General features: G+C 40.9%; 1 protein-coding gene across 2 annotated transcripts in view; it reads left to right on the top strand.

Moving 5' to 3' along the window:
• The window catches only part of Aig1 (androgen induced 1), a 271,089-nt gene that overhangs the window by 83,347 nt on the left and 162,897 nt on the right, over nucleotides 1-24,845 (top strand). For both annotated transcript variants that reach the window (XM_045158658.1, XM_045158659.1), the window contains exon 3: nucleotides 11,967-12,068. In XM_045158658.1, coding sequence (XP_045014593.1) covers nucleotides 11,967-12,068 — 102 coding nt within the window. The remainder of the gene's footprint in view (nucleotides 1-11,966; nucleotides 12,069-24,845) is intronic.

Below are 24,845 nucleotides of genomic sequence, written 5' to 3'. Positions count from 1 at the left end.
TATATATATATATATATATATATATATATATATATATATACACACACACATACATACATACACACACACACACACACACACACACACACACACAGACACAAAGGAAATCCACTCAGCAGTAAGGAGAATGATACAATGAAATCTGTAGAAAACAGACAGACTTGGAACAGATCACATTGAGTGTACTCACACAAGCACAGAAAGACAAACGCCACATGTTCTGCTTCATCTGTGGCTCCTTATCTGGAACATATCTCACAGGCAATTCAAGGGACAGATAATGGAGATGGAAGGGTTTGCGGGGGCAGGAATGGAAGGGTGGGGGAGACACACACAAAACTAAATCCAAAATGAGTTGGTACCATAAAAACATCCCTCCAGGATAGTCAACTAAAAGAATAACCCTCAACAGGAGTGTGGGGCACTGTCTGGAAAGAAGGTCCCTGGAGAGGGTGGGATGAAGCCTGACCATATCATATGTTTTTAAATTTCTTTGTATTTTGGAGAGAGAGACAGAGAAAGAGGGAGAATTGGTGCACCGAGGCCTCAGCCACTGCAATCAAACTCCAGACACTTGTGCCACCTAGTGGGCATGTATGGCCTTGTGCTTGCCTCACCTTTGTGCATTTGGCTTATGTAGGAACTGGAGAGTTGAACATGGGTCCTTAGGCTTCTTAGGCATCTCTAAGCCATCTCTCCACCCCCATGTTACATTTTTTAAATCTATTCATCTGTTGATGGACATCTAGGCTGTTTCCATTTCTTGACTATTACAAATAGTGCAGCAGTGAACAAAGATATTAATATATCTCTGCAGTATAGTGACTTGGAGTGCTTTGTGATATACCCACGAGTGGTAGAGCTGGGCCATACAGTAGTTCTGCTTTCAGGTTTTTTGGTAAGCACTATACTCATTCCATACTGGCTGCATCAGTGTGCATTCCCACCAACAGTGGCCAAGGGTTCTTCTTTCTCCACATCCTCAACCAGCACTTGTTATCTTTTTCTGTTTTTTCTTTTTTGAGGTAGGGTCTCCCTCTAGCCCAGACTGACCTGGAATTCACTATGGAGTCTCAGGGTGGCCTCCAACTCACAGCAATCCTCCAACCACTGCTTGCCTCCCGAGTGCTGGGATTAAGGGCATGTGCCACCATACCCGGCTCACTTGTTTTCTTAATGGCAGCCTTTCCAGCTGGGGTGAGATGGAACCTCGAAGCTTTGTTTTCAATGAATCACAAACTATAGTTATAAACCGTAAAGAGGAAATGGACACTTAGAAGAGCAGGATGATTTTAGTGAGCTGCCCACAGTCTTCCATAGGAGCTGCCTGCAGGAAGCTGGAAGGGGCTAGAAGGAGAATTTGGGGTCACTTTACAAGAATTTTGATTTTATTGTGACATTGAAAGCTTTTAGTTAAAAAAAAATATATTCTTAGCTGGGCGTGGTGGCACATGCCTTTAATCCCAGCACTCGGGAGGCAGAGGTAGGAGGATCACTGTGAGTTCAAGGCCACCTTGAGACTACATAGTGAATTCCAGGTCAGCCTGGGCTAGAGTGAGACCCTACCTTGAAAACCAAAAAAAAAAAAAAAATCTTCATAGGGTTAGCAAGTTACCTGAGACGCCAAGACACAGCGTAGACGGGGTTAAGAGAAAACAAGCCAGTCGTCCTAGTGAAGAGTCTACTGCAGTAAGTGCGAATAGAAGCAGAATGCAAAGTGGGCCTGGAGCATAGGAAGCAGGCCTTTGACACAGGACACGGCAAAGGGGCCATTATAAAGGGAGACTCGAGAAGCCTAGGAGCTTCCCTCTTAATGATTTGTTCCACTGAAGTACTCAGACATATGACCATCTCTTGCAGCATTCTGAGAAACGGCAGGTTTGGGGCTGAGGATATGACTCAGTGGGTAAAGGTGCTTGCTCCCCAAGCCTGCGGGTTTAGGTCTCAGCTTTCAAGCCTCTCCATTGTGCAAGTGCCTGGTGTACTTTGGTAGCAGCAGGAGGCCTTGTTGCTTCCACCCCCAACACACACATGCAAAAGTATAAATAGAAAAGAAACTGGAAAATTGGAATGGATGCACATACCTCTCTTTTAGTAAGCCATATCAAACTAAATTGTGGTGTACCATTAGATGGCACTTAATAAAAATTAGAAGTACTTAATAAAAATAGACTATCTCACCAACATGCAGTATGTTCATACTATAAAGTTCATAATAATAAAAGTAATCATAAAAGAAGGGATTCAGTGGAGGAGGGATTTGGGAGGGTACTGAGAGATATATTAGTACATATTATTTATGTTTATGAAAATTGTCAGTGAAAAAGCTTAAAAAATAGTCAGGTGTGGTGGTGCATGTCTTTAATCTCAGCACCCAAGAGGCAGAGGTAGGTGGATCATCATGAGTTTGTGACCACCTTGAGACTACATAGTGAATTCTAGGTCAGCCTGGGCTAGAGTGAGTCCCTACCCTGAAAAAACAAACAAACAAACAAACAACAAAAACCTATCTCCACTTGCAGAAGACTAGACATAACAAATGGAATGCACCTTTCATACATAGAAAAATATCTTTTTTTAAAATCTATTTGAGAATGACAGACAAAGAGAAAGAGGCAGATAGAGAGAGAGAGAATGGGCACACCAGGGCCTCCAGCCACTGAAGACGAACTCCAGATGCATGCTCCCCCTTGTGCATCTGGCTAACGTGGGTCTGGGGGAATTGAGCCTTGAACCGGGATCCTTAGGCTTCACAGGCAAGCATTTAACCGCTAAGCCATCTCTCCAGCTCCCAAAAATCTTTTTTTTTTTGTTATTTTTATTTATTTATTTTAGAGCGACAGAGATAGAAAGAGACAGAGAGAGGGAGAAAGAATGGGTGCACCAGGGCCTCTAGCCACTGCAAACAAATTCCAGACATGTGTTCCCCCTTGTGCATCTGGCTAATGTGGGTCCTAGGGAGTCGAGCCTCGAACTGGGGTCCTTAGGCTTCACAGGCAAGCACTTAACCACTAAGCCATCTCTCCAGCCCATCATACGTAGAAAAATATCTTGAAAGATATCACTCTTCTGTCTCTGAAGGCTGAAATTGCAAAGAAGTTTCACTTTTTACACATTTCTTTATGGTTACTTATTCATTGTAAATATTTTATCTTAAAAATATCAGTCTAGGGCTCTAGGAGATGGCTCAGCAGTTAAAGGCATTTGTTTGCCTGACTGCCTAGGTTTGATTCCCCAGTACCCACTTAAAGCCAGATGCACAAGTGGCAGGAAGCCCTGGTGTGACTATGCACTCTCTCTCTCTCTCTCTCTCTCTCTCTCTCTCTCTCTCTCTCTCTCTGTGTGTGTGTGTGTGTGTGTGTGTGTGTATAAAAACAAGAAAATTTTTAAAAAATTGGTTTATTACACTTCTACCTGGATGGCATTGTTTTCTACTGTGCTTCCTGTGCATGGTTTCTGAGATGGTATGTTAGTCTTTTTCATTACTATGATACAAGGTAGGCTCCTTTATAAGGAATACAGATTTATTTTGACTCATGGTCTTTAAGAGGCAGCAGGTCTAAGAGCCTCTTCGAAGAATGTCTCCATAACTGGCAAAGTCCCAAGGAAATACATATTAAGTTTCCACTCTTTTTAATCCCATTAACTTATGACTTTTGAAATCCTCCTCCTATATGAGTGAGACCCAAGCTACATTCAGCCCAAAGCAGATGGAGTTCATGTATGGAAGGGAGCTCTTAGGAGATACACCTGTTAGGAAGAGAGAACGACAGCACTGAGCAGAGGTAGGAAGCTGGCCCACATTACCGGTGTAATGGAAGCATACCACGGGCTTTTCGGCTGCTGTGTTATCCTTCTGTTACTGTGACAAAATTGCTCAGAAAATCTGCCTAGAGGAGGGAAGATTTCTTTTGGTTGATAGTTTTAGAAGTGTCAGTCCATGGTCACTTGGCACCTTTGTTTCTGGGCCTGGTGTGAGGTAGAACGTCCTGGTGAGCAGCATGTGGTGAAGCAAAGCTGCTCACTTTCTTGCAGCCAGGGAGTGGAATAAAAAAGTGAAAGGGACTGGGGATAAAATACACCCTTCAGGGATAGACCTCAATGACCAGTTTAGTCCAACTAGACCCCTTACTTCAAGTTTCCACCACCTCCCAGCACTTCATTAAGTTATGAATCCATAAGTTAATTTATCTGTTGATAAGTTCAGAGCCTGTGTGACCCAGTCACTCCCTGAGAGACCCCACTTAGGAATACTGCTCTCATGGACCAGGCTTTTAACACATGAGCCATTAGAGACATTGAGATCCAAATAATGGCTACAGTGGCCCTTCAGAGTAGGCCTAGGTTGAGAGATGAGTGCCGAGTCTCTGTATTCTTATACTGACTTCTCACTGGATTTGGACTCTTCCTAAGGAGGCATCACAACCTTGGGCAAAGCAGTTCCAAGTGGCTAAGGGCAACTGCCACTGATGCTTATACCTCAGTGATGCCAGCAGCTGATCTTCCTCAGCACTGAGGATGAATGTCTGAGCCCTGACAAGGAGAGTCAGGAAAAGCACTCTTACACCCACTAGTTCTTGGTATAACATTTATTTTCAGATATTGCAGACCTTGCTTAATGACCACAGCTAGTTTTCACTAATACAGAGATTTAAAAAAAGAAAACTAATTCTTCAGTGCTGAAAACCAGCATTTGAAACTAATAATTTTTTTTTTATTTAAAAGACCTTGGCAATTAGAAATAGATAGAAATTTATTTACCCAGATTAAGAGAACCTTTTCTAGCCTCACCTGTAACTAATAACACCTTGCATGGGTCCAGGGCCTTCTGGTCTACCTTGCTGTGGACATTCTACACAGCCCTCTGATTCTGATGCTGACATTTCCCTCTCAGGTATCCCAGTTTCTGTGTTTAATACAGTTCTGGTACATTTCCCTGTTTTGTTTTGTTTTTTTTGTTTCTTGGGATTATTATTACTATTTTTTTGCTCCTAATGATGTTTTGTTCTTCTATATGCACTCATCAATATATTTACAAGTACAGTTGTTGTAATAAATTCAGCTAGTAAGAGTTTCATAGCAGACAATTTTTTATTGTTAATATGTTTTTCTGTATCTAGATCACAGTTCCACAGAAATCTAAACCCAAAACCTTTTCTCATTTCTAGAATGTCTTTCAGTTTTATGCTTTATTTAACTTAACTTGTCTCCACTCACTTTTATCCCCTCTTTGAGAGCTGTGTCTTCTCTTAACCTTGTGTTTTGTTTTCTTTGACCTCTTTTCTTTAATGAGAACTATTTGATCATAAACTATTTCTATTTTAGCATACATTTTCTGCTTTGTATTGCACAGTTGCCTTTTTAGTCTTATACAATTATGCAATTATGTGTTTTTATTGTGGGATTAAAAAAATACATTCCATACTAATGCTCTTCTGCTGATTATCCATTCTTAAATTATTAAGTTCTTCCTGAGCAGTTTGTTGTGAAGGAATAGCCCTGGTGACCAGCTAGATAGAGAACAGAGCTAGGGCAATTGAAATTTTCACCTCTTTTCCACCTCCACCCTGCCCTGCGCACATCCCATTTCACTCTTCCTGCCTTATTTTTAACATAATCCTTTTGTTGGGGAACGAGAAGCTAAGTCCTTACTGGGTGAACACAGGTTGTATGTTCAGGCTTGTTGCCACCAATCTTTGCTTGTCGACCTTGACAGACCCACATCTACTCTTGAGAGAAGACCTACTGGCCTGTTTCCACATTTAGCATCATCATTCATGATACCTGAAGGAGAACAGGGACCAGAGCATTTTCCCCAGCATTCTTTGATGCACAGACACCTCAGGGAAAAGCACCTGTAACTGCTCTCTGCACTGGTTACTGCTTCTGCATCAGGAAGAGACGGGTCATGTTCCTCTACTCTGTGTCTTTCCCCTCTCTTCATTGAACTTTCCAAACAGTTGACGAGCAGCCTTCTTAAGGATCAATGCTTAGATCATGTGCACACCCATTTGTATCCATTTCATTTCTGTCTCACATTCAGTCTCTTGGTTGACTTTAGGAAAGGGAGCTTTGAGTTCTCCATCTTGATAAAGAAATCTGGAGGATTACCATAGGATGATAGGTATTTTAAATGTCTTAAAGAGGCGAAGAAGGAGTTGTTTGATAGAGATATGAGCATATACTGGGGAGAAGTTGTTCTCATGTTTATGCACTGAAGGACAAACAGCCTCACACAGAGCATGAAGGAGAAATTTTAGGACAATAGGAAGAATGTTTAAGGAGTTAAGGGGTGTTGACTCCTGTGGGAGCTCTGAGACGGTCCATGCGGAGACAAGAGTGTACTTTATTAATTCCTTCTGCAAATCTGGATCACATCCATGAAGTGAACCAGGCAATGGGGAACAGTGATCAAGACCACATTCCTGTTTCCTACCATGGGGGAGCCACACAATGAACAACTGGGCAACACCAAGACGAGTCTATTGTCTCTCAGGTCTGAGATAGGAAATGCCAGTGCAGTGGTACAAAGAATAGACACTTCCCTGAGAGGTGTTATTTAATCTAAACTTTGAGGAACAAGGAATCTAGTCATGGGAAAATGGGGAACAGTATTTCTGGGCAGAGAAGGTAGAAAAGGTGATGTCTATTGGGAGTGTAGGGCAAACAAGGTTGGGTAAGAAGGCAGGAACAAAGCCATATGGGCACTTTAGGAGTTGAGTTTTATTATCACAAGAGCCATCAATGGTGATTATTAAGGTTTTAATGTTGATAAATGATGAATTCACCACAAAAGGTACTAGTTAAAAGCAGGGGAAGATACACAAACAGTGCCAACATGTGCTTTTGAATCTTTCTGTAGGAAAATGCTTATCTGAAGATAATGTGGGAATGATGCATAGCACATAAAAATAACTTAAAGATTGATAAGGAGAAGAATTCCATGTCAGACTTTTAGGAATTAGTGCTAGAAGCTTATTGTACTCCAGAATAAAAGATGACCTTTTGAAGAGCCCCGTGCTTCACATTGCATTCCTGAATTTGGGTGTATGGTTGAGCGGATTTAGGCAAAGACAGACTCAGGGATGCAAGATCTCCCAGATCTGCAAGATGAGAGGCCAAGGGCCATGCCAGAACGGGAATTCACTGTGTGGGGGCCACCAGAGGGAAATCCAGGTGACTCTCAGAGCACACAACTTGCTCTCCTGATCATATTTCTGGAAAGAGGGATCACCATTGGAAACGTCTCTAGAGGTTACCTCTGAGCAGCAGTGTGAGCATGGGAAACGAGTCAAAGGAAAGAAAGCTGGAAACAAGCCAGCGGAGGCCAAATCAGAACTTGATTTTTTCTTAATATTATTTGATATTCTATATACTAATCTATTTGAAGAGAAATCAGCCTCATAGAATCAAATTCTACCAAAGCTAAAAACTTTTTAAAGATTTACCTCTTTCTTTCGCTCCTCCTATTCCTCCTTCCCTTCTACACTCTTTCCTTTCCTCTTCTCTCCTCTTTTCTCCTTTCCTTCCTTCCTTCTCTCCCTTTCTCCTTCCTCTCTTCCTTCCCCTCTTTTGTCTTTCAACAGTGGATGGCTGATACTGTGCTAAATGGTACTTATAGACCAATATATAAGTGGCTTTTTACCTTTCTTCATGGCATATTTCTCAACAATGTCTTTTGTATGTTAATGGATTTTACTAAATTTGAATAAATCCTACTGATTGTCACCTTAACAAGACCTAGAATTGCCTAGGAAACAAACCTGTGGACTTATCCATGAGGAAGTTTCTAGATTGGTTCAGCCGAGTGGGAAGACCCACTGTAAATGTGGGTGGCACTGTTCTGTGAATTAGGGTCTGAGGCTGAATTAAAATCCTGATTGTGTGACGTGGTGACCAGTTGCCTCATGAACCTGCCACCATGCCTTCCCTGTCATGATGGACTGAACCCTGGAACCATGAGCCACCCCCCCTTCCTTCTTTAAGTGCTGTTGTCAGTAATTGATCACAGCAGTGAGAAACGTAGGTAATATGCTCGCTAACAATTAGAAATGACTGAAGATGAAGTTCAGACCTCAGCCTCTGCATAAGAAACTCCTTTCAAGAAGAGACAGACCTTGCATCTAGCTTTATTTTAGCATTAGTTTCCAAAAATTTCAGAGATTCAAACGAGGCATTAATGCTAACTGTCACTGAAGACTTTTGTGTTAAAGCCCAAGGGACTGGAAAGTGACTGCTCATACCACTATAAGTTCCAGTACAGTATTCTGGTCCTGACAGTCAAGACAGCAGGTGTGTGGTGTGAAATAGGTACCCATTGGTCCTGACCCAAGAAAGAGCTTATTTATGATAGCAAAATGTTCTGGCATCAGCCTATCCATGAGAATCTATTTTTGATTCATGCCCTTGCCCTGTTAGCAGAGTTCAGACTTATTTTGGGTTTACTGATGACCATGCTGTCAGGAGGATATCCATACAGGAAGCCAAGAAGCTGCCATCTGTGCTGTGTATATATGCAAAGAGTATTGGAAGACTGTTAGCCATGCCTCTTGGCCTTCTAGTTTATACCTACAAAGGTGACTCAGATGTTCTTCAGAGTTAGTTCACCCTGAATACCCTGTGTGGTTCCCTCGATACATGGTAAGGATCCAAAGTATTGAGCAGTCTCAGTACTGAGCAGTGATGATCGTAGAGTGCTTGGAGGTGACTTGAATGATCACACATGGTGAACAGAAAGTAGTATAGCATTCATTGGCCAGTTCACATAGTAAAGTATTATAAACAACTGAATAAGTATAAAACCTTAGATAAGGATGTAGTTCAGTGGTCAAGTGTTTCCTTAGCATACACAGGCTCTGGTTGAATACACAGCACACCTTCTTCCCCACCAAAAATAAATAAATCATAAAAATAAACAAATTCCTGGACAAAATATAGAAATTTTAATCAAAGACAAAGGTGTTTAAAATCACTGCAAGAGTGGCTAGAGGCCCTGGTGCGCCCATCCTCTCTCTGTGCCTGCCTCTTTCTCTCTCTTAAATTAATAAATAAAATATTTTTAAATATTAAAAAAAAATCACTACAAGAAAAAATTATAAAACCAAGCCGGGCTTGGTGGCACACACTTGGTGGCACTTGGGAGGCAGAGGTAGGAGGATCACCGAGAGTTCAAGGCCACCCTGAGACTACAATGAATTCCAGGTCAGCCTGAGCTAGAGTGAGACCCTATCTTGAAAAACCAAAAAACAAAAAGAAAGAAAGAAAGAAAGAAAGGAAGAAAGAAAGGAAGGAAGGAAGGAAGGAAGGAAGGAAGGAAGGAAGGAAGGAAGGAAGGAAGGAAAGGAAAGAAAAGAAGGAGGGAAAGAAAGAAAAAATACAAAACCTAAATAGCCTTGTTTGTTTAAATAAAATAAATTCATAATTAAATTGCAAGTTGAGATAACTTTCCTTGAGAAGTAGGTGATTTGGATAAGGAATAATTAATATCTGTTACACAGAAGTCTTTCAACCTTTGCTCATTAGGCATCCCTTATCTTATACTTGCTATTATGACTTCTAGCAACTCAGATTTGTTTCCTAGATCTCCTATATTTTATTTTTAATTCTTTATTGAGTTGTATGAATATGCATGTGTGTGAGTGCGTGCCACCGGAAAATGAGTGTCCATCTATGTTTACATGTGTGGCTGGAAAATTGAACCTGGGCCAGCAGGCTTTGCAAACAAGCACCTTTAGCTGCTAATCCACCTCTCCAGCCCCCAGATCTCCTATATTTGAAAGGACTGTTATAGTTCTTTTCCCTCCCCTTGCACCCAGCATCATGAATGAGATCCTTATTCCCTACCTGACCCCACTATCACCTTAGTTTTAAGTCTGATGTTGACTTCACTAAGCTGTCCAGACTAACAATTTGAAGGTAGTTATTCAGAAAAAAAACAATTGATACACTTTTTAGTATTGTTATTTGACTATATATATGCATGTACATATTTACATATGTATGTATTTATAATAGCATGATAATTTTGTAGTTTCTTTACCAAATCCTTTCCTCACAAAGAATAAGTTCAGCATTTTATAGATTTTCTGTACATTATTACCCAAATTAGTGAGATCAAAATTCATAGTTACTGTGAGATTCCATTACTATGCAAACCTTAGATACAAACAGATATTACTAGAGCCAAAAGGAAATCTTGATTTCTCTTCGTTGAATGAAAAAAATATAATGATCTGTATTCCTTCTTGTTTTAAACATGTAATATTAAAAGGTAACATAACAAAGACTTGAAGTAACTATCAAATATGTACAAATCCTGTTTCCATGGATATTCATCCACTCAAAATCGGAAGTGTTTTAAATAATTCACATTCATGGTTAATTCAAATATTATTCATTGAACTTGAAAAGTTATGGTAACTAACCTTTGGCTAATAATAAATTTTTGTTTTTGTCTTTAATTTTATACATTTATAAACTGATAGTGAATAGTTAACCTAAAAGCAAGATAAATGACTAGCAGGTCCAATCTGTACTGAAACAGTGTATATGGCTTTATAGTTGCCTTTTATAGTGATTAGCCATGACATTTTATTAAACAATAATTCCTAGATTGAATTTAGGGACGGTTTTTTTTGTTTTGTTTTGAGATAGGGTTTCACTCTAGTCTAGGCTGACCTGGAATTCAGTCTGTATTCTCAGGGTGGCCTCGAATTTATGGCGATACTCCTACCTTTGCCTCCTGAGTGCTGGGATTAAAGGCATGCGCCACCACACCTGGTTTGAATTTAGGGACCTTTATGATCACTAAACTTGAGCTACTAAATATAACCTAGTATTTTTCTTAAATATAGCATTACAATATTTATGATTTGTACTATAAACATGTAGGGGCATGCATAACATAATGTTAAAATGAAAAATGGTTTAATATTTGTGCTGCCTTTATTTGAGACATCACTTCTACTCTCTGGATAATTTTACTTTTCATGCTAAACTATTTTTTTTTTTTTTGAAATTACGAAAGTGGTGGCACATGCCTTTAATCCCAGCACTAGGGAAGCAGAGGTAGGAGGATCACCATGAGTTTGAGGCCAGCCTGGGATTACATAGTGAATTCCAGGTCAGCCTCAGCTACAGTGACACCCTACCTTGAAAAAAACTGAAAAAAAATAAGTGCACACTTTTTCTTTTAAATTCTGTGCTGAAGTGTAAGACCATGGGCCATTTATTTCTTTATTTTACCTGAACCTCTTTGCTCACTGTTAGTTCAAAGAGTGGTAAAATAATAAATCTGGTGCTCTCCTTTCTGCCAGTGATTATGTTGCTAATGGGCCAAAACAAACTTTAAGAGCCCAGATGAACTTCAGAGTTCATCAAAGAGTGTTAGGAAATCTTCCTGTTATCCTGCATTGTTCCTGATCCTCAGTGGAGCTTAAAGCCCTTGCTGAGGCTGTATGAATTAATACGTCTGCTGGAAATGTAACTTTGGGGTGGGTATTTTTTAATCGGTGGCTTCAGTGCTGTTAGTGGTGAAATGGAAACTTGAAGAGGTAAATGTTCATTTAAACCACATGATGGGATCAAGGCAAACGGACGTACCCCACAGTTTCATGAATGTGTCCCAACTCATTACAGTGGGGAATAGAATCCCCCCTAAAAAGCCACCAGCAAACGTTTAAACCCTCTTGAGAGGAATAAGCTGGCACAGTTAGCACCTGGATGGTATCGTTGCCAACCCCAGGCCTCTTCCTCGTTCCCCATGAGCAGGATCCTCTGTCAGAAGGAGCGTAGTTGGAGTGGGACCATTCCCAGGCGAAACTCAAGCCAACTTTGAAGCCATTTTCCGGGTTGCTACTGTCTTAGCTTAAATTCCAAATCTGTTGGGTTCCTTAAACAATAGATAACCTCTCAATGTGTATGCTCTAAAGGTGAACTTGAAATAAAAGATTTCCTTTCCCTTCCAGTTTGTTGTCACGGTGTTCTGGATCATCTATGCCTATGACCGAGAGATGATATACCCAAAGTTGCTTGACAACTTCATCCCAGGGTGGCTCAATCACGGAATGGTGAGTTGATTAAAGCAAACTTGCTTCCTTTGATTAAGTGAAATCTATTAAAGACATGTTCTCTTATTTAGACCGTCCATGGCACCTAGCTAAATTTCTATCTAATATTGGAAGATTATAGTGAGAGGATATAACAAGAGAAGCGAATACGTTAATGAAAACTTCTCTCTGTGAGATCTAAACTACATAATGGATGAGTGTACTGTTTAAAAGAGGTGGCAATGGCATTAAGTAAACAGCTAGCTCATTGGTGGATGATGAATTTGATTCCTGTGCCATTAGAGGCTTTCCATATCCTTGGAACTCCAGGACTCATTGTGGTCAGCACTCTGAGGCGACTCCACCTCACACCAGAGGGACCTTTGGAAGTAATGGCTGTATTGGAACGGTTTCCCCACATGAGCTGCAAGGCTGCTATTTCCTCTGAGATCTAGTGCAGTCATTGAAAATGTCTTTAGCAATGGACTTATTTGCCCTGTTATGTTCTGTCCTGCTCTTTGGTGTCTTGCCTAAGGCATCTTCCTTCTTTTCTACTTCATTCTGATACTTTATCTGCAAGTATGACCTTCACATTTCACATCCAATACATTAGATAAACATTTCAGATCTTTATATCTTTATGCATCACTTTAGAAGACTTGAGTTTATATTTTCAATAGAAAAACTTTGGGTCATCTTTCTTTTCAGCTTCCACAATGGAGCACACTTTTGTTATTAATGAAAAAAACAAATGTATATTTTAGTTGCAGCAATTTTTAGAATAATTCCAGTATGTTCCCATTGAAAAGAGCAACCCATCACAGAAATTATAGGGGAATGAAGAGCTAAAAATCACAAGTCTCCTAGGTCCAAAATGATAGTTTCCCTTCTGCCCCTCATTTTGGTACACATTAAGAAAAGCAGTGTGTGCTAACAAACATTACTGTACCCAGGGGGTTTTGAGCCATTCTTTCTTGAAACCGACCTATCAGGATTTTCTTTGACTTCAGGTAGGGCCACTCTGTTAAAGCATAAACCTTCTGGTGGAATTTCTAACATATAAACTGGAGTTTCTAGTGGGTATAAGAAGATAAAATGCCTTTCCACAACTCCAGGTCTGTATTATCTTCTGCTTCAAATGTCCTTGTTTCCTGGAAGAAACTGCTCCAGCTAGCTTTAGTTACTGTTTTTTTTTTTTTTTTTTAACAGCGTCTTTCCTAACTCCTCAAGCACATGTTTGTGTCCTTTCCTATTTCTGGTTCTCATGTCTGTATGCCCAAAAGCATGTTAAGTTCATAGTGTAAACAATAGCTTTTGAATCCTGAGTCCCTGGCCCTGCTACTTGGCATATGGTAGGATCAATATGTATTTGATTATTGATGAATGAATTGATGAATGTATTTCCAGTTTTAAAAATTGTTTGACAGTATTAATAGCTAGTGTTGAAATTATTGTGCCCTATGCATTCTACAGGGATTGCATCTTTAATTTTCTTTGTAAATATTTTATTTATTTATTTGAGAAAGAGAGGGGGAGAGAGAAAGAGACGGATAGAGAGAGGGAATGGGTGTGTCAGGGCCTGTAGCCACTGCAAGCGAACTCCAGACATATGCGCCACCTTATGCATCTGGCTTACATGAGTCCTGGGGAATCGAATCTGGGGCCTTAAGCTTTGTAGGCAAGTGCCTTAACCACTAAGCCATCTCTCCAGCCCACATCTTTAACTTTCATAGCATCACAGTAAACAAGAGGTTATGATCTCATTTACAAAGGAAGAAACCAAGGCTCAAGATAAGTTCTATAATTTGCCCCAAATCACTTAGCTAGGATGGTCCAAATGGGATGTGAGCTCAGGTCTTATCTCGTTTCAAATCTGTACTCTCCTTAGTAGTTTGTGTTTCATCTGAATATGCAAAACATTAATAGAGTCTTAAGATTTGTTAGTTTATAGCTTTTACAAGAGTAGGTTAAGAAAGTACAGAAGAAATATCTTCAGACTATTTTGAAGTTTAGTTTCACACTAGGTAGCATAACTAAGATAAATCAGGTGACAACCAAGAATTTTAAGAAAAATAATTCACATCACAAGAATGGAAGTAGAGGGGGACATTGTCAGTCACCATTCCAGATAGTGAACAAACAAACAAAAAACATTGCCACATGCTTTGTGCAGAATAGGTTTTGTCCCAAGCAGACCCATTCTTCTCCAGATAGAAAGCAACTTTTGTCTCATTATCAGAAAGCATAAGTAAGTGTATTATCATAGTGATAACTTTTTTACGAGGAGTCCCAAAACTAAACCAAGAAGGAAGGGGAGGCTTCAGAACTGCTGCCTGCTGCCCAGTGTGAAATCATGCAGTGCCTTTGTGGACGTGAGGCTGCCATGCCTTGAGATCAAGCAGTTAGTTACGTCATGTACCGAGGAAGTGCGGCTCTCCACTCCCCTACCTCTTGTTTCCATCCACAAACAGCCAGTGTCACCTTCAGGCCAGATAATGATTCACTTCATTTGCAGGGGCTTGTTCTGAATTCTTAATGTTTCAACACACAATCTGTTAAGCATGTGGTTATACCTTTAGGACTTAGACTTGACATGGCTTTCTTTGGACTCGCTTTGATGGGTTAAAATTCTTACTCTTAGAGATTGAAGCTCCTTAAAAACATTAGGAGGAGTTGGAGGACACAAATATCCAAGAAAGAGAAAGGAGAAATTAATTAACATGTCAAATCCTCTGAGATAATATGAGCTCAGTGGATTCTTTCACAATGAATTTTGTTTCTTAGCAGAGATAAATGACATTTTTTTTTTTTTTGCATTTCTTCATGTTCCAATTCATGGCTCCAGAATTGCTACTAAAAAGAGTTGCACAAAGAAGCTGAGGAATATTCTGCAGGTTTAATGTGCATGACTCTCATTGGGTACATCGGCTTCTGAATACACAGTGCACGTAGTACAATGCTGACTCTTTCAGTTGACTATTAAAATATGAACATCAAATGCTGAGTGCACAATTTAATCTTTTTGTGACAATGTGTTACAAGATATGCAAAGTACTAAAAGATTACTTTCAGCTTTGTTTAATTTTTAAAAGCTTAATGATTATTAATTATAATTTGTGTTTGCTTTTAATTTCAACGCATAATTTTCAATATTGTATTTAAAATAACATTTTAAGTATATGAAAATATTTTTAGTAAAAACTTTTACAAAATATTTCAAGTACGAACACTCATATTTACAATGTACATTTTATTAAGATAACAAATTGGATACATTTTGCTTAGGATTATATTTATTTTCAGCTAGTCATTTAGATTATTACTATTATAGACTTTAAATTTTTTTGTTGATTTTTATTTATTTATTTGAGAATGACAGACAGAGAGAAAAAGAGGCAGAGAGAGAGAGAGAGAGAGAGAGAGAGAGAGAATGGGTGTGCCAGGGCCTCCAGCCACTGCAAACGAACTCCAGATGCGAGCACCCCCTTGTGCATCTGGCTAACGTGGGTCCTGGGGAATCGAGCCTCGAACCGGGGTCCTTAGGCTTCTCAGGCAATCGCTTAACCACTAAGCCACCTCCCTAGCCCATTTTTTTTTTGCTTGTTTATTTTGACTTTAAATTTTTTGAAGCTTTCCATCAAGGCATATTTACTGATTGTGTTGAAATAAAGGAAAGTAAAAATTTGGCATGTTTATATTTATACTTGTTAAATATTTATACTTATAACTTTAAATATATATGCCATAGTTTTACTACCCAACTAATCACGGATTTTTATTTATCTGTGGTGTGTGTGTTTATCCATTGAGCCATCTTCTCAGTGCTAATACGATTTTTCTGTTTTGTTTGGTGAAAATATAACTGATAATATAGGAGGATAAAACATTGAGTTCTTGCATTTGCTCAACTTATAACTTTTCAATATTTCTGCAAATGGTTCTGGCTCCTCCGGCCTGTCTGCTTGCGTTGTGAGTGTATGTCTGCTTGTGCAGCAAGGGCATTCAGACAAGAGGCATTGCTTGACCCTGCGACTTGTTTATGCATATGCTGCCATCAGAAGTACTGCTCACTTCAGGAGAAGGATTTTTTTCCCCCAACTACTCCTTCCTGGAATTGCCCTCACAGACCTGATCTGATCAACTTAGCAGTAGAATTGAACTGTCACAGAGGATTTCATTTGCGTGTGTGAATGCTACTGAGTCTCGGGCAGGGAGGGCAGGAAAGGGGAGCTTATGGCAGGGAGCAGACAGATCACGTGGATGATAGGTGGTCATAGTCTATTTATGGGGGATGCTGAGAAACCAATAATACATAATTTTTAAAATTTGTAATATATTATCATTGCCTTATTTAGATCTTTAAAAGTAAAATCATTTCAAGGAAGAATGTACCCTTCTCTTATATGCAAAATCACATTCAAAGTTTGAAGAGTCACAATATAATTTCTAAGTATCTAGAGCCTAGAACCATAGGGCTGAGACACAGGCTTTGTCTCCCTCCATCTCAGAACATCATCACCGTGCATTGTTTTGGTCCAACCCACTTTGTGCTTTCTGCATTCTACTTCCTCCCTGTTCAAGCGAAACTGTGAGCCCAGGTGTCCACACCCGCCATTCTTTCCCTGCTGTGACAGACTTCCCTTCCAAACCATACGCTGAAATAAACCTTTTCCTTCCCTAAGCTGTTTCTGGCCCTGGAATTCACAGGGCTTTCATTTTGATTTATATTCATGTTGCCAGAAGTTAGACAGAATTGTAACTAGAGCCAAGTGCCATCTTTCTTTCTCTCTGTTGTCCATCAATCCCAGATTTATTTGAAGGACAGAAGAGGAAATGGTCAATAACTGAGTTAAATCACTAATGCAACTTTGTTGCATAGCTAGGAGTTTAGCTCCAGGTTCCTTCCATGAATTCAGCTAGAAAATGTAACTTACTATAACTAAAAATATAAACTATGGGCTGGAGAAATGGCTCTGCATTTAAGGCACATGCCTGCAAAGCCTAAGGAACCAGGTTCAGTTTTCCCCAGTACCCATGTAAAACCAGATGCACAGCATGGCACTTGTGTCTAGAGTTCGTTTGCAGTGACTAGAGGCCCTGGCACACCCATTCTCTCTCTCTCTTTATCTACTTACCTGTCTATCATCTATCCAGCTCTTTCTCTCTCAAATAAATAAATAAATAACATATTTAAAAGATATAAACTATGACATATGTCATATTTGATTGGAGTCAATGTTCAATATCTAAAATAAAGGTATGTAGTTAATTTTGTTTGTCCATCAGCTCCACCAGCAGGAGATACCCATTAGGCATTCCATAAGTGAGGATAATTAATTGAAAGGTTATTTTGTGGGCTGCAGAGATGGCTTAGCAGTTAGGCGCTTGCCTGTGAAGCCTAAAGACGATTCCCCAGGACCCACATGAACCAGATGCACAGGGGCACATGCATCTGGAGTTCATTTGCAGTGGCTGGAGGCCCTGGCATGCCCATTCTCTCCTCTCTCGATCTCTCACTCTCAAATAAATTAAAATTAAAATTAAAAATAAGTAAATAAAAGAAAGGTTATTTTGTGCACTTGCTATGGATGTTAGAAAGAATGCCACATTTACTTTTATATCTTTTCACCACTGATGGTCACACCAAAGAAAAATGGAAGTCATAACAGCAAATGAGTTGGTTCCCAAACTACTGGGAGTGATTTGGGTAAGTGTGGTAGGTAGAGTTTCGAAGGCTAAACACTGACTTTGGTAGGGACCAAACACTAACTGTGTTCAATTCAGTGAGCATCTATTGAAAGCCTACAACATGTACAGCTCCCTGCTGGGCATGTGGCTTTGCAGGATGAGAAAAGCACACACAAAAAAGTACAATTTTAAATGGGTGGAAATGGCATGTTTAAAGTAAAGAAGGGAAATAGGAAACCAGTTCTGAAGGTCAGCAAAATAATCTCCCCAGGATTGTTTTTACTCTGACAGACAGAAGCCCTACTGTTGTCCTGGCTTGTTTATTAGTTGCAAAAAATAGAGCCCAGAACCTTTCTCTTCTGCTGATTGCAATTTCAAAACCTTACTGAATGCCTAATGCGTATCTCCTGCTGTTAGAGCTGATGGGGAAAAGAAATAAGTGGGAGTGCAAGAATAGATATACATTAAAAGCAACAACTAATGCTGGGGACATAGCTAAATGGGCATAACTAAAAGCCCTTGTCACACGGGTCTGAGGATCTTCAGGACACATGTAAAAGCCTTATGTGATGGTGAGCACCATTAATCCCAGTGCTGGGGAGATAGAGACTGGAAAATCCATGGAATTTACTGGGTATGTAGTATAGTTAATGAGTGAGCATAAAGGTTATGGAGAGACCCTGTCTCAAAAAATAAATAAGGTGAAGAATAACTGAGAAAGACACCCAATATTAACCCCTGCCCTGACCCCCCATGCACACATGTGTATGAACAACCACACACACAGGTGTGCATACACACATGAATGCACACACACTCACACACACACACACATATCAAAAGGTAGTAAATGGGGCTGGAGAGATGGCTTAGTGGTTAAAGCACTTGCCTGCAAAGCCAAAGGGCCCAGGTTCAATTCCCCAGGACCCACATAAGCACAAGGTAGTGCATGCATCTGGAGTTCATTTGCAGCAGCTGGAGGCCCTGGCATGCCCACTCTCTGTATCTCTATCTGCTTCTTTCTCTCTCTTCTTCTTTCTCTCAGATAATGTTAAAAATATTTTTTAAAAAGGTAATAAATATTTCAAGCCTAATATTAAGGACTTTCAATGATGCCCCAAGATAAACCAAAAAGCAGCAATGTCCCTGTTTATGTGCTGGGCTCCGCCGGCGGACAGGTAGTGCTGAGGAGGGACCTGGCCCACTGGTTCCTCCCAAGGGGTTGAGGAGGAAGATGAGTGTGGGACGACTCAGAACCTCTCCTAGTCACCGGAGAAAAACCACACTGAGTCGGGAGTCTTGTTGAAGCAGGAATTCACAGAAACTCGCTTTATTGGTACAGGCAGTTGCCTATATAATGTTGAGAACGAAGGCGGGGATTTTAGGATGGGGGGAAGGTAAGGGCCAATAGTAAACTGTGACTATTGAAATGATAATTCCAACTCCTGCGTGGAAGTAGCAGGCAAGAAGCCATTAGGTGTCTTGCTGAGTCCTAGGTGGCCAGAGACAGAACATCAAACTTCATTCAGCTAGGCTCAGGAAGTTCCACTAGGACTCACGCCCAGGCCTCTCTTGGCCCAAAATTTATGGAAGACCTAATTAATGTGCAGAGGGTGAGGATATCATTATTAACAGAGATCTTAAAGCAGACAGTCTTGATATTCTTTTAATCACAGCAGGAGTTGTTCATTCCCCATGTAATTTTTCAAGAGAAAAAAAAATAATAAACCCCATCCTTCCTCATACTTGATTTGTCAGTTCTCATTTTATTGAACTGATCCTCCAGAGAACCATCATTTGGGGAACTACTTATTCTGCTCAATATTCTTTGACGTTTGGTAGTTAAGAAAGATTTTATACATCTGTCTTCCCCCAAAGAGAAGGCATTAAATGCTCCTTGGTTGATCATTAGTTTTGCAGAAACTCATGATTTGGCATTATTCTTTTGGTAGATAACATGACTTATGGAAAGTTTCCAGCTCTGAGATCCACAGATTGCACAGTTCATGTCGCATAGAGCCTATGCCACCCTGGTATTAGACACTGCGTGAAATGAGCTGCTGGTGAAAGAAGACCATCATAGACATTTCAGAGATAAAAGCTGGCCTTTCTCAATTGTCCACATATGTTCCACATGAGATACATGGAATTTTCACAAGATATGTGGAAATTTTGAGATATAAAAGTAAGAAATCTCAATAGAGGTTGGGAATTTCATAGGAACTCTTGCAGGATTCCCAGAGAAAACAAACGAGACCCCAAAGATGAGAGCTCCGTGACAATGAGGCAGATGCCGTGACAATGGCCAAGTGTTCTCATGTGACATGAGTGCTTTCTCTGTTCTGTTTTATAAATGAGTGTTTTCTCTACTGAGAATTTTCATTTGTGGTTATTAGTTCTAACCCGTCCAATTCCCACATGTTAGAGCTTGTAGATTTAAATCTTGACATGAGGAGTTGATTATTCTTTTAAAATCACTTACAAATGTTTAGCTCTTCAATTTTATTTGTTTACAACTCTATCTTATATTTGTTATTTCAAGTAGAAAACACTGTGACTCAGGGAAAATATAGGTTTAAACTTGTGCTTGAGTAAATTAGGAATAATTTCATGAGCTAGAAAGATAGAACTAGAGAAAGAAAAGGGATATTGGGAGAGGCCAGGATGGAAAGAGAAGGAAAAGGAAGGTGGGGAAAGGAAGAGTGGAGGAGATGGAGAGAGATGGCCATTTAAAAAGAGGGTGACAGGATGAGGAGCTGGAAAGGAGGGAGAATAGCGTGGAACGGGAGTTTTGAATATCCTACAACAGGGAAGTTACAATGGAGAACTCACAATCTGCTTTCTTAAACACACACACACACACACACACACACACACACACACACACACATTATTTGAGAGTGGAGGGGGATGGGCATGGTAGAGCTTCTTCCCACTGCAAGTGAGCCCTAGACACACACATCACCTTGTGCATCTGGCTTTACTGGGGAATCGAGTCTGTGTCCTTAGGCTTTACAGGCAAACACCTTAACTGCTAAGCCATTTCTGAAGCCATCATCCACTTTCTAGTGCCCTTCCTCCACCATACATGCTTGAGTGTCAGGGATTATTGTTTTCTCTTCAGTGTTTGACAAAAGTGCTGGCATGTTGCAGCTACTTGATGACCACTTGATGAGTCAATCTGTATCATTACATCTGTCTGGCCTCTTGTTACCCTTTAACTGTACCAGACCCCTCTTCCTGGAATGTGTCTCCCAAAGAAGCCTGGATCCCTCCATTATCTTCAAGATTTGGTTCAATACCTCCTTCTCAGTACAGCCTGAGTGACTAACCAGGCACTGCAGCTCCCCAATTCATTGAAACGCCTCATCTGCTCTTCCCTCACTCCATACATGGACAATATGGTTGTATGTGGTTTTGTTTATGTATTGTATCTATGATTTATTGTCCTGTTCCATCTGCTAGAATTTAAGTTCTGCAATGAGAAGGGTTATTGGTTTTGGTTACTGTTTCATCTTCTGCTAGAACAATGCATCCACATAAGGGGCAGTCAGTAATACTTTTAATGAATGGACTCTTATCAGTATTGTTTTAATATGCTCATGTTTTCTCCTATTCTCTTCCCCTCCTCATTCTTTCTCTCTTCCTCTTAATAGTATTTGACAGAGAATGCAACCTCAAACTGTTCACTTCTTTTCTAACTTGTGTTTTCTCCACCTGTCCTGGGCTTCGCTGCAGTCGAATCCTCCATGCGCGCTTGCTGTTTCTCCAGCGAGTCCACTCATATGTATTCTACAGCTGTTCCTGGGAGAGACGGCCTCATGAGTGGTCCACAGAACACATCTGGGCGGGAAAGATGATTCAGGGGTTAAGGTGCTTCTTGTGCAAGCATGAGGGACTGAGGAAACCTGAGAGGCTGCTGGAGTTCAATCCCCAGGACCCACATCAAGAGGTGTGTGTGGCCACAGGCATCCCCATTCCTTTGGGGAGGCGACATCTGAGAATGCCTGCAACTCACTGTAAAAGCTGCAAGCTTGGGGATCAGGGAGAGACTCTGGTTCAAGCGAAAGTGGGCGAAAGAGCAATAGAGTGGGACAGATTCCAGGTTCCATTCCAGCCACCATAGGCTACTGTACCCCTAGCGGATGGGTGCACCCTGACACAGGCGGGCCCACGGTGTGCCGCAATGACATGCATACTTGCATATGACACACACACCACACTATATACACATACCATATTACATACACAAAAGGAGAAAAAAAAAGAACACGTCCTTTGAAAATTCAATAGCTCCAAGATAAGTAATTCGTAAGCTAGATCCAGTTTATTGGGAAGAACTTGTACATGGGGATTATTTTATGTAAATGTTAGTTTAATAATCATACAATGAATTTTAAAGGCAATTTTGTGGCAGCAGAAATCCCTTTGTAGATCTAATTGTCCATCCCAGCGTTGAATCCCAGGCGAACATTATTTTGCTTATACTCTGTAATTTTTCCTGCTCCATGTAACTGCTGAGCAACCCAGCAGTAGCATTAGTACATCAAAATCTCTGTAAGTTCTACTCAAATATTTTTGGGTCAGCAAAACCCAAAGTGTGGTTTACTCAAGTGCCTCTCCCCCTAATCCTTAAATCCAGAGATATTCCAAAGTAAATTTAATTCATCTGTTTTCCGTTACTTTGCTGGTAGGTCTTCGTAGTTCACGGAGGGGTGGCAGGCAGAGGGTGCCGTCCTGCGCCCTTGCTCCTTCTCCACCACCGCAGACATGAGCCACAGATCTGACTTCTCAGCATGAGTCCAAGCCTGTATCCTTCCCCGTTCTCTTTTAATTGAAGCCCTGACTTCAACTCATATCAGTGTGGTCGCCAAAGAGAGCAGAGGAGAGAAGTGGTGGTTGTGTCATAGAACCCTGGAATGCAGTCATCTTACACTTGGGCTTGTCAAGACCTTAGCATGCATGCACCACACGACCCATGACCTCCTGAACAGTATCCTGGCTGATTCTTCACAGTGGTTCTGCTTGAGGTTCTCCAAGAATGGAGCTCCCACAGGGGGCCATGACCATGGGAGGTGATCGGACATGAGCAAGACTTTCACAGAGAACGTGCAGAAAGTGGTTGATTCTAAGACATTTGAATGTATGCAGTAGTACAAGGGATTTATAGGTAGGCTGCAGTGACAGCTACTGGAAATGATTTCCATATCCAGAGATGGAGAAACACAGAACGATATTAATATATGTGTAGCAGAGATGGTTATAAGACAAGGGAGCTCACAAGGGAAAAGGAGAGGGGCTGGAATTGGGAATGAGTAGATGGTGGCCCCGATCCAATCCCTAATAGTGAAGAGTGTTAATTTTTCCCAACCTGGCTCGGTTCTAAATACCTATAGCTCCTGACGGTCCTTTTGTGTTAATTGTGTGTAGAAACTTCTGGGAGTCCAGAGTCAGTGCCCCAGCCCCCTCCTGTAGCCGCAGATCATGGAATCCACAAGAACGTGCCGACGGTCTTGCCCGTTCTCACTTAACTGCACTCTTCTCTATGCAGCTGTGCAGAAGCAGCAAGGACAGGGTGGAGCAACCCCTTTGAACGTGTTCAACATTACCTTGCTTTTCCCATGGCTGAATTCGAATCCATACTACTTCATTTGTTCCCTAACCACCTGGTCCTTTGGGGCAAGTGAGGTGCTGGCTAATGTCCCTGAGTTTATTTAGGTGTCTTTACTAGGGAAGGCTTGGCCAGGAAGCCTTCGGGAGTCCCCCCACCCAAAGCTGTGGTGAACAGCCCTCCAGCCACCCCTGCAAGGCTGCTGCAGACTGCCTCCAGAACTGGCTCTGTATGGGTTCCTAGCTCCTGGTCCAACCCTGAGCTGCTCATGCATGCATCAGCTCTCCCCTGACTCTTCCTCACTTGAGGGCATTCTCACCTCTTCTTCAGCACCTCCTGTGCTGAATGGGTCTGCAGGCCACTGTACATTTCTCTGGAATAGGATGTTCTTCAAGGGAAGGTGCATGGGGCCCCTCTTCCTCTGCCATCATTTGCCTCAGTCCACGACACATAGCACACCTCAGGAAATGTTCTCTGAGTGAAGGGGTGTGTCTCCATCCCATACCCTCACTCTCTCATCCTTATATTTCATGCAAAGGAACCAAGATGATTTTTGCTATGTGAGCCTAGGCTGGCACATTCGATTGCCATTTTACTTTCATGTTTTGTACACTAGCCTCTCATTCTGAAGGTTTTTGTGTTGCTCTTTGGCATCCTTATCAAGTTCATCTGGTTTATAATCTCCAGGATCAGTTTTCTCCTTTCAGATAGTAAAACAATGAATGGCAGCGTCCAAGCATCCAGTATGACAACTTGTCTGAGCTCATCCAGCTCTTAAGCAGCCCCGCTGCCTTGTCTGTCTTTCCTTGGGGCCTCTCTGCATGAGCATTGTACCATTTACTTAAGGAGATAACTCTCAGCATAAATGATCACTGTATTTCATCAAACATCTTTCACTCAAACACTGGTAAACATTCAATGTCCAACATTAGGACACTGATAGACACTTCTTATCCTTTTGATAAACAAAAAGAAAATAGTTTCTTTTTCACCTAAGCGAGAATGGTAATTCCCTATTGTTCTTACTATCCCTGGATTCACAGCAAGGAATGTGCTCACACAGAATGAATCAATTAAGATATGTTTTAACATCAGTGCAAGAATTAGTCCTGGCTGATTTGGTTTCCCCATAATGCAACACATTAATCAAACACATTAATCTATTTGACCTGATAATATATCTAATTATCTTATGTGTCCTAGCGGTGCTTCTCAAAGGTCACTCTCTCGATTTGTTAGGATTAAAGGACTGGTATGAATAAACATTCTGCTGAATGCCTTCCTGCTGTTTTTTGCTATATATCCAGTAGTCTGAATTTTTTTCTCTGCTCTTTTCCTTATTCTATATGAACCCCAAAAGGCCCACCCCTCTTCTAGAAACCTCACTTCTAATAGCTACACACACTTGAGCCACCTGGAAAGGCTGACTGACTCAAAGGACCTGTGGAGTCTTCCCTCCTTAATAATCTTTGAAAATAGTTCACTGTAAATATTTAAGA

Source organism: Jaculus jaculus, chromosome 9, assembly GCF_020740685.1.
Source record: "Jaculus jaculus isolate mJacJac1 chromosome 9, mJacJac1.mat.Y.cur, whole genome shotgun sequence".
NCBI classification, from domain to species: Eukaryota; Metazoa; Chordata; class Mammalia; order Rodentia; family Dipodidae; genus Jaculus; species Jaculus jaculus.
Note: the sequence above shows the minus strand (reverse complement) of the source record. Positions and strands in the feature narration are given on the sequence as shown.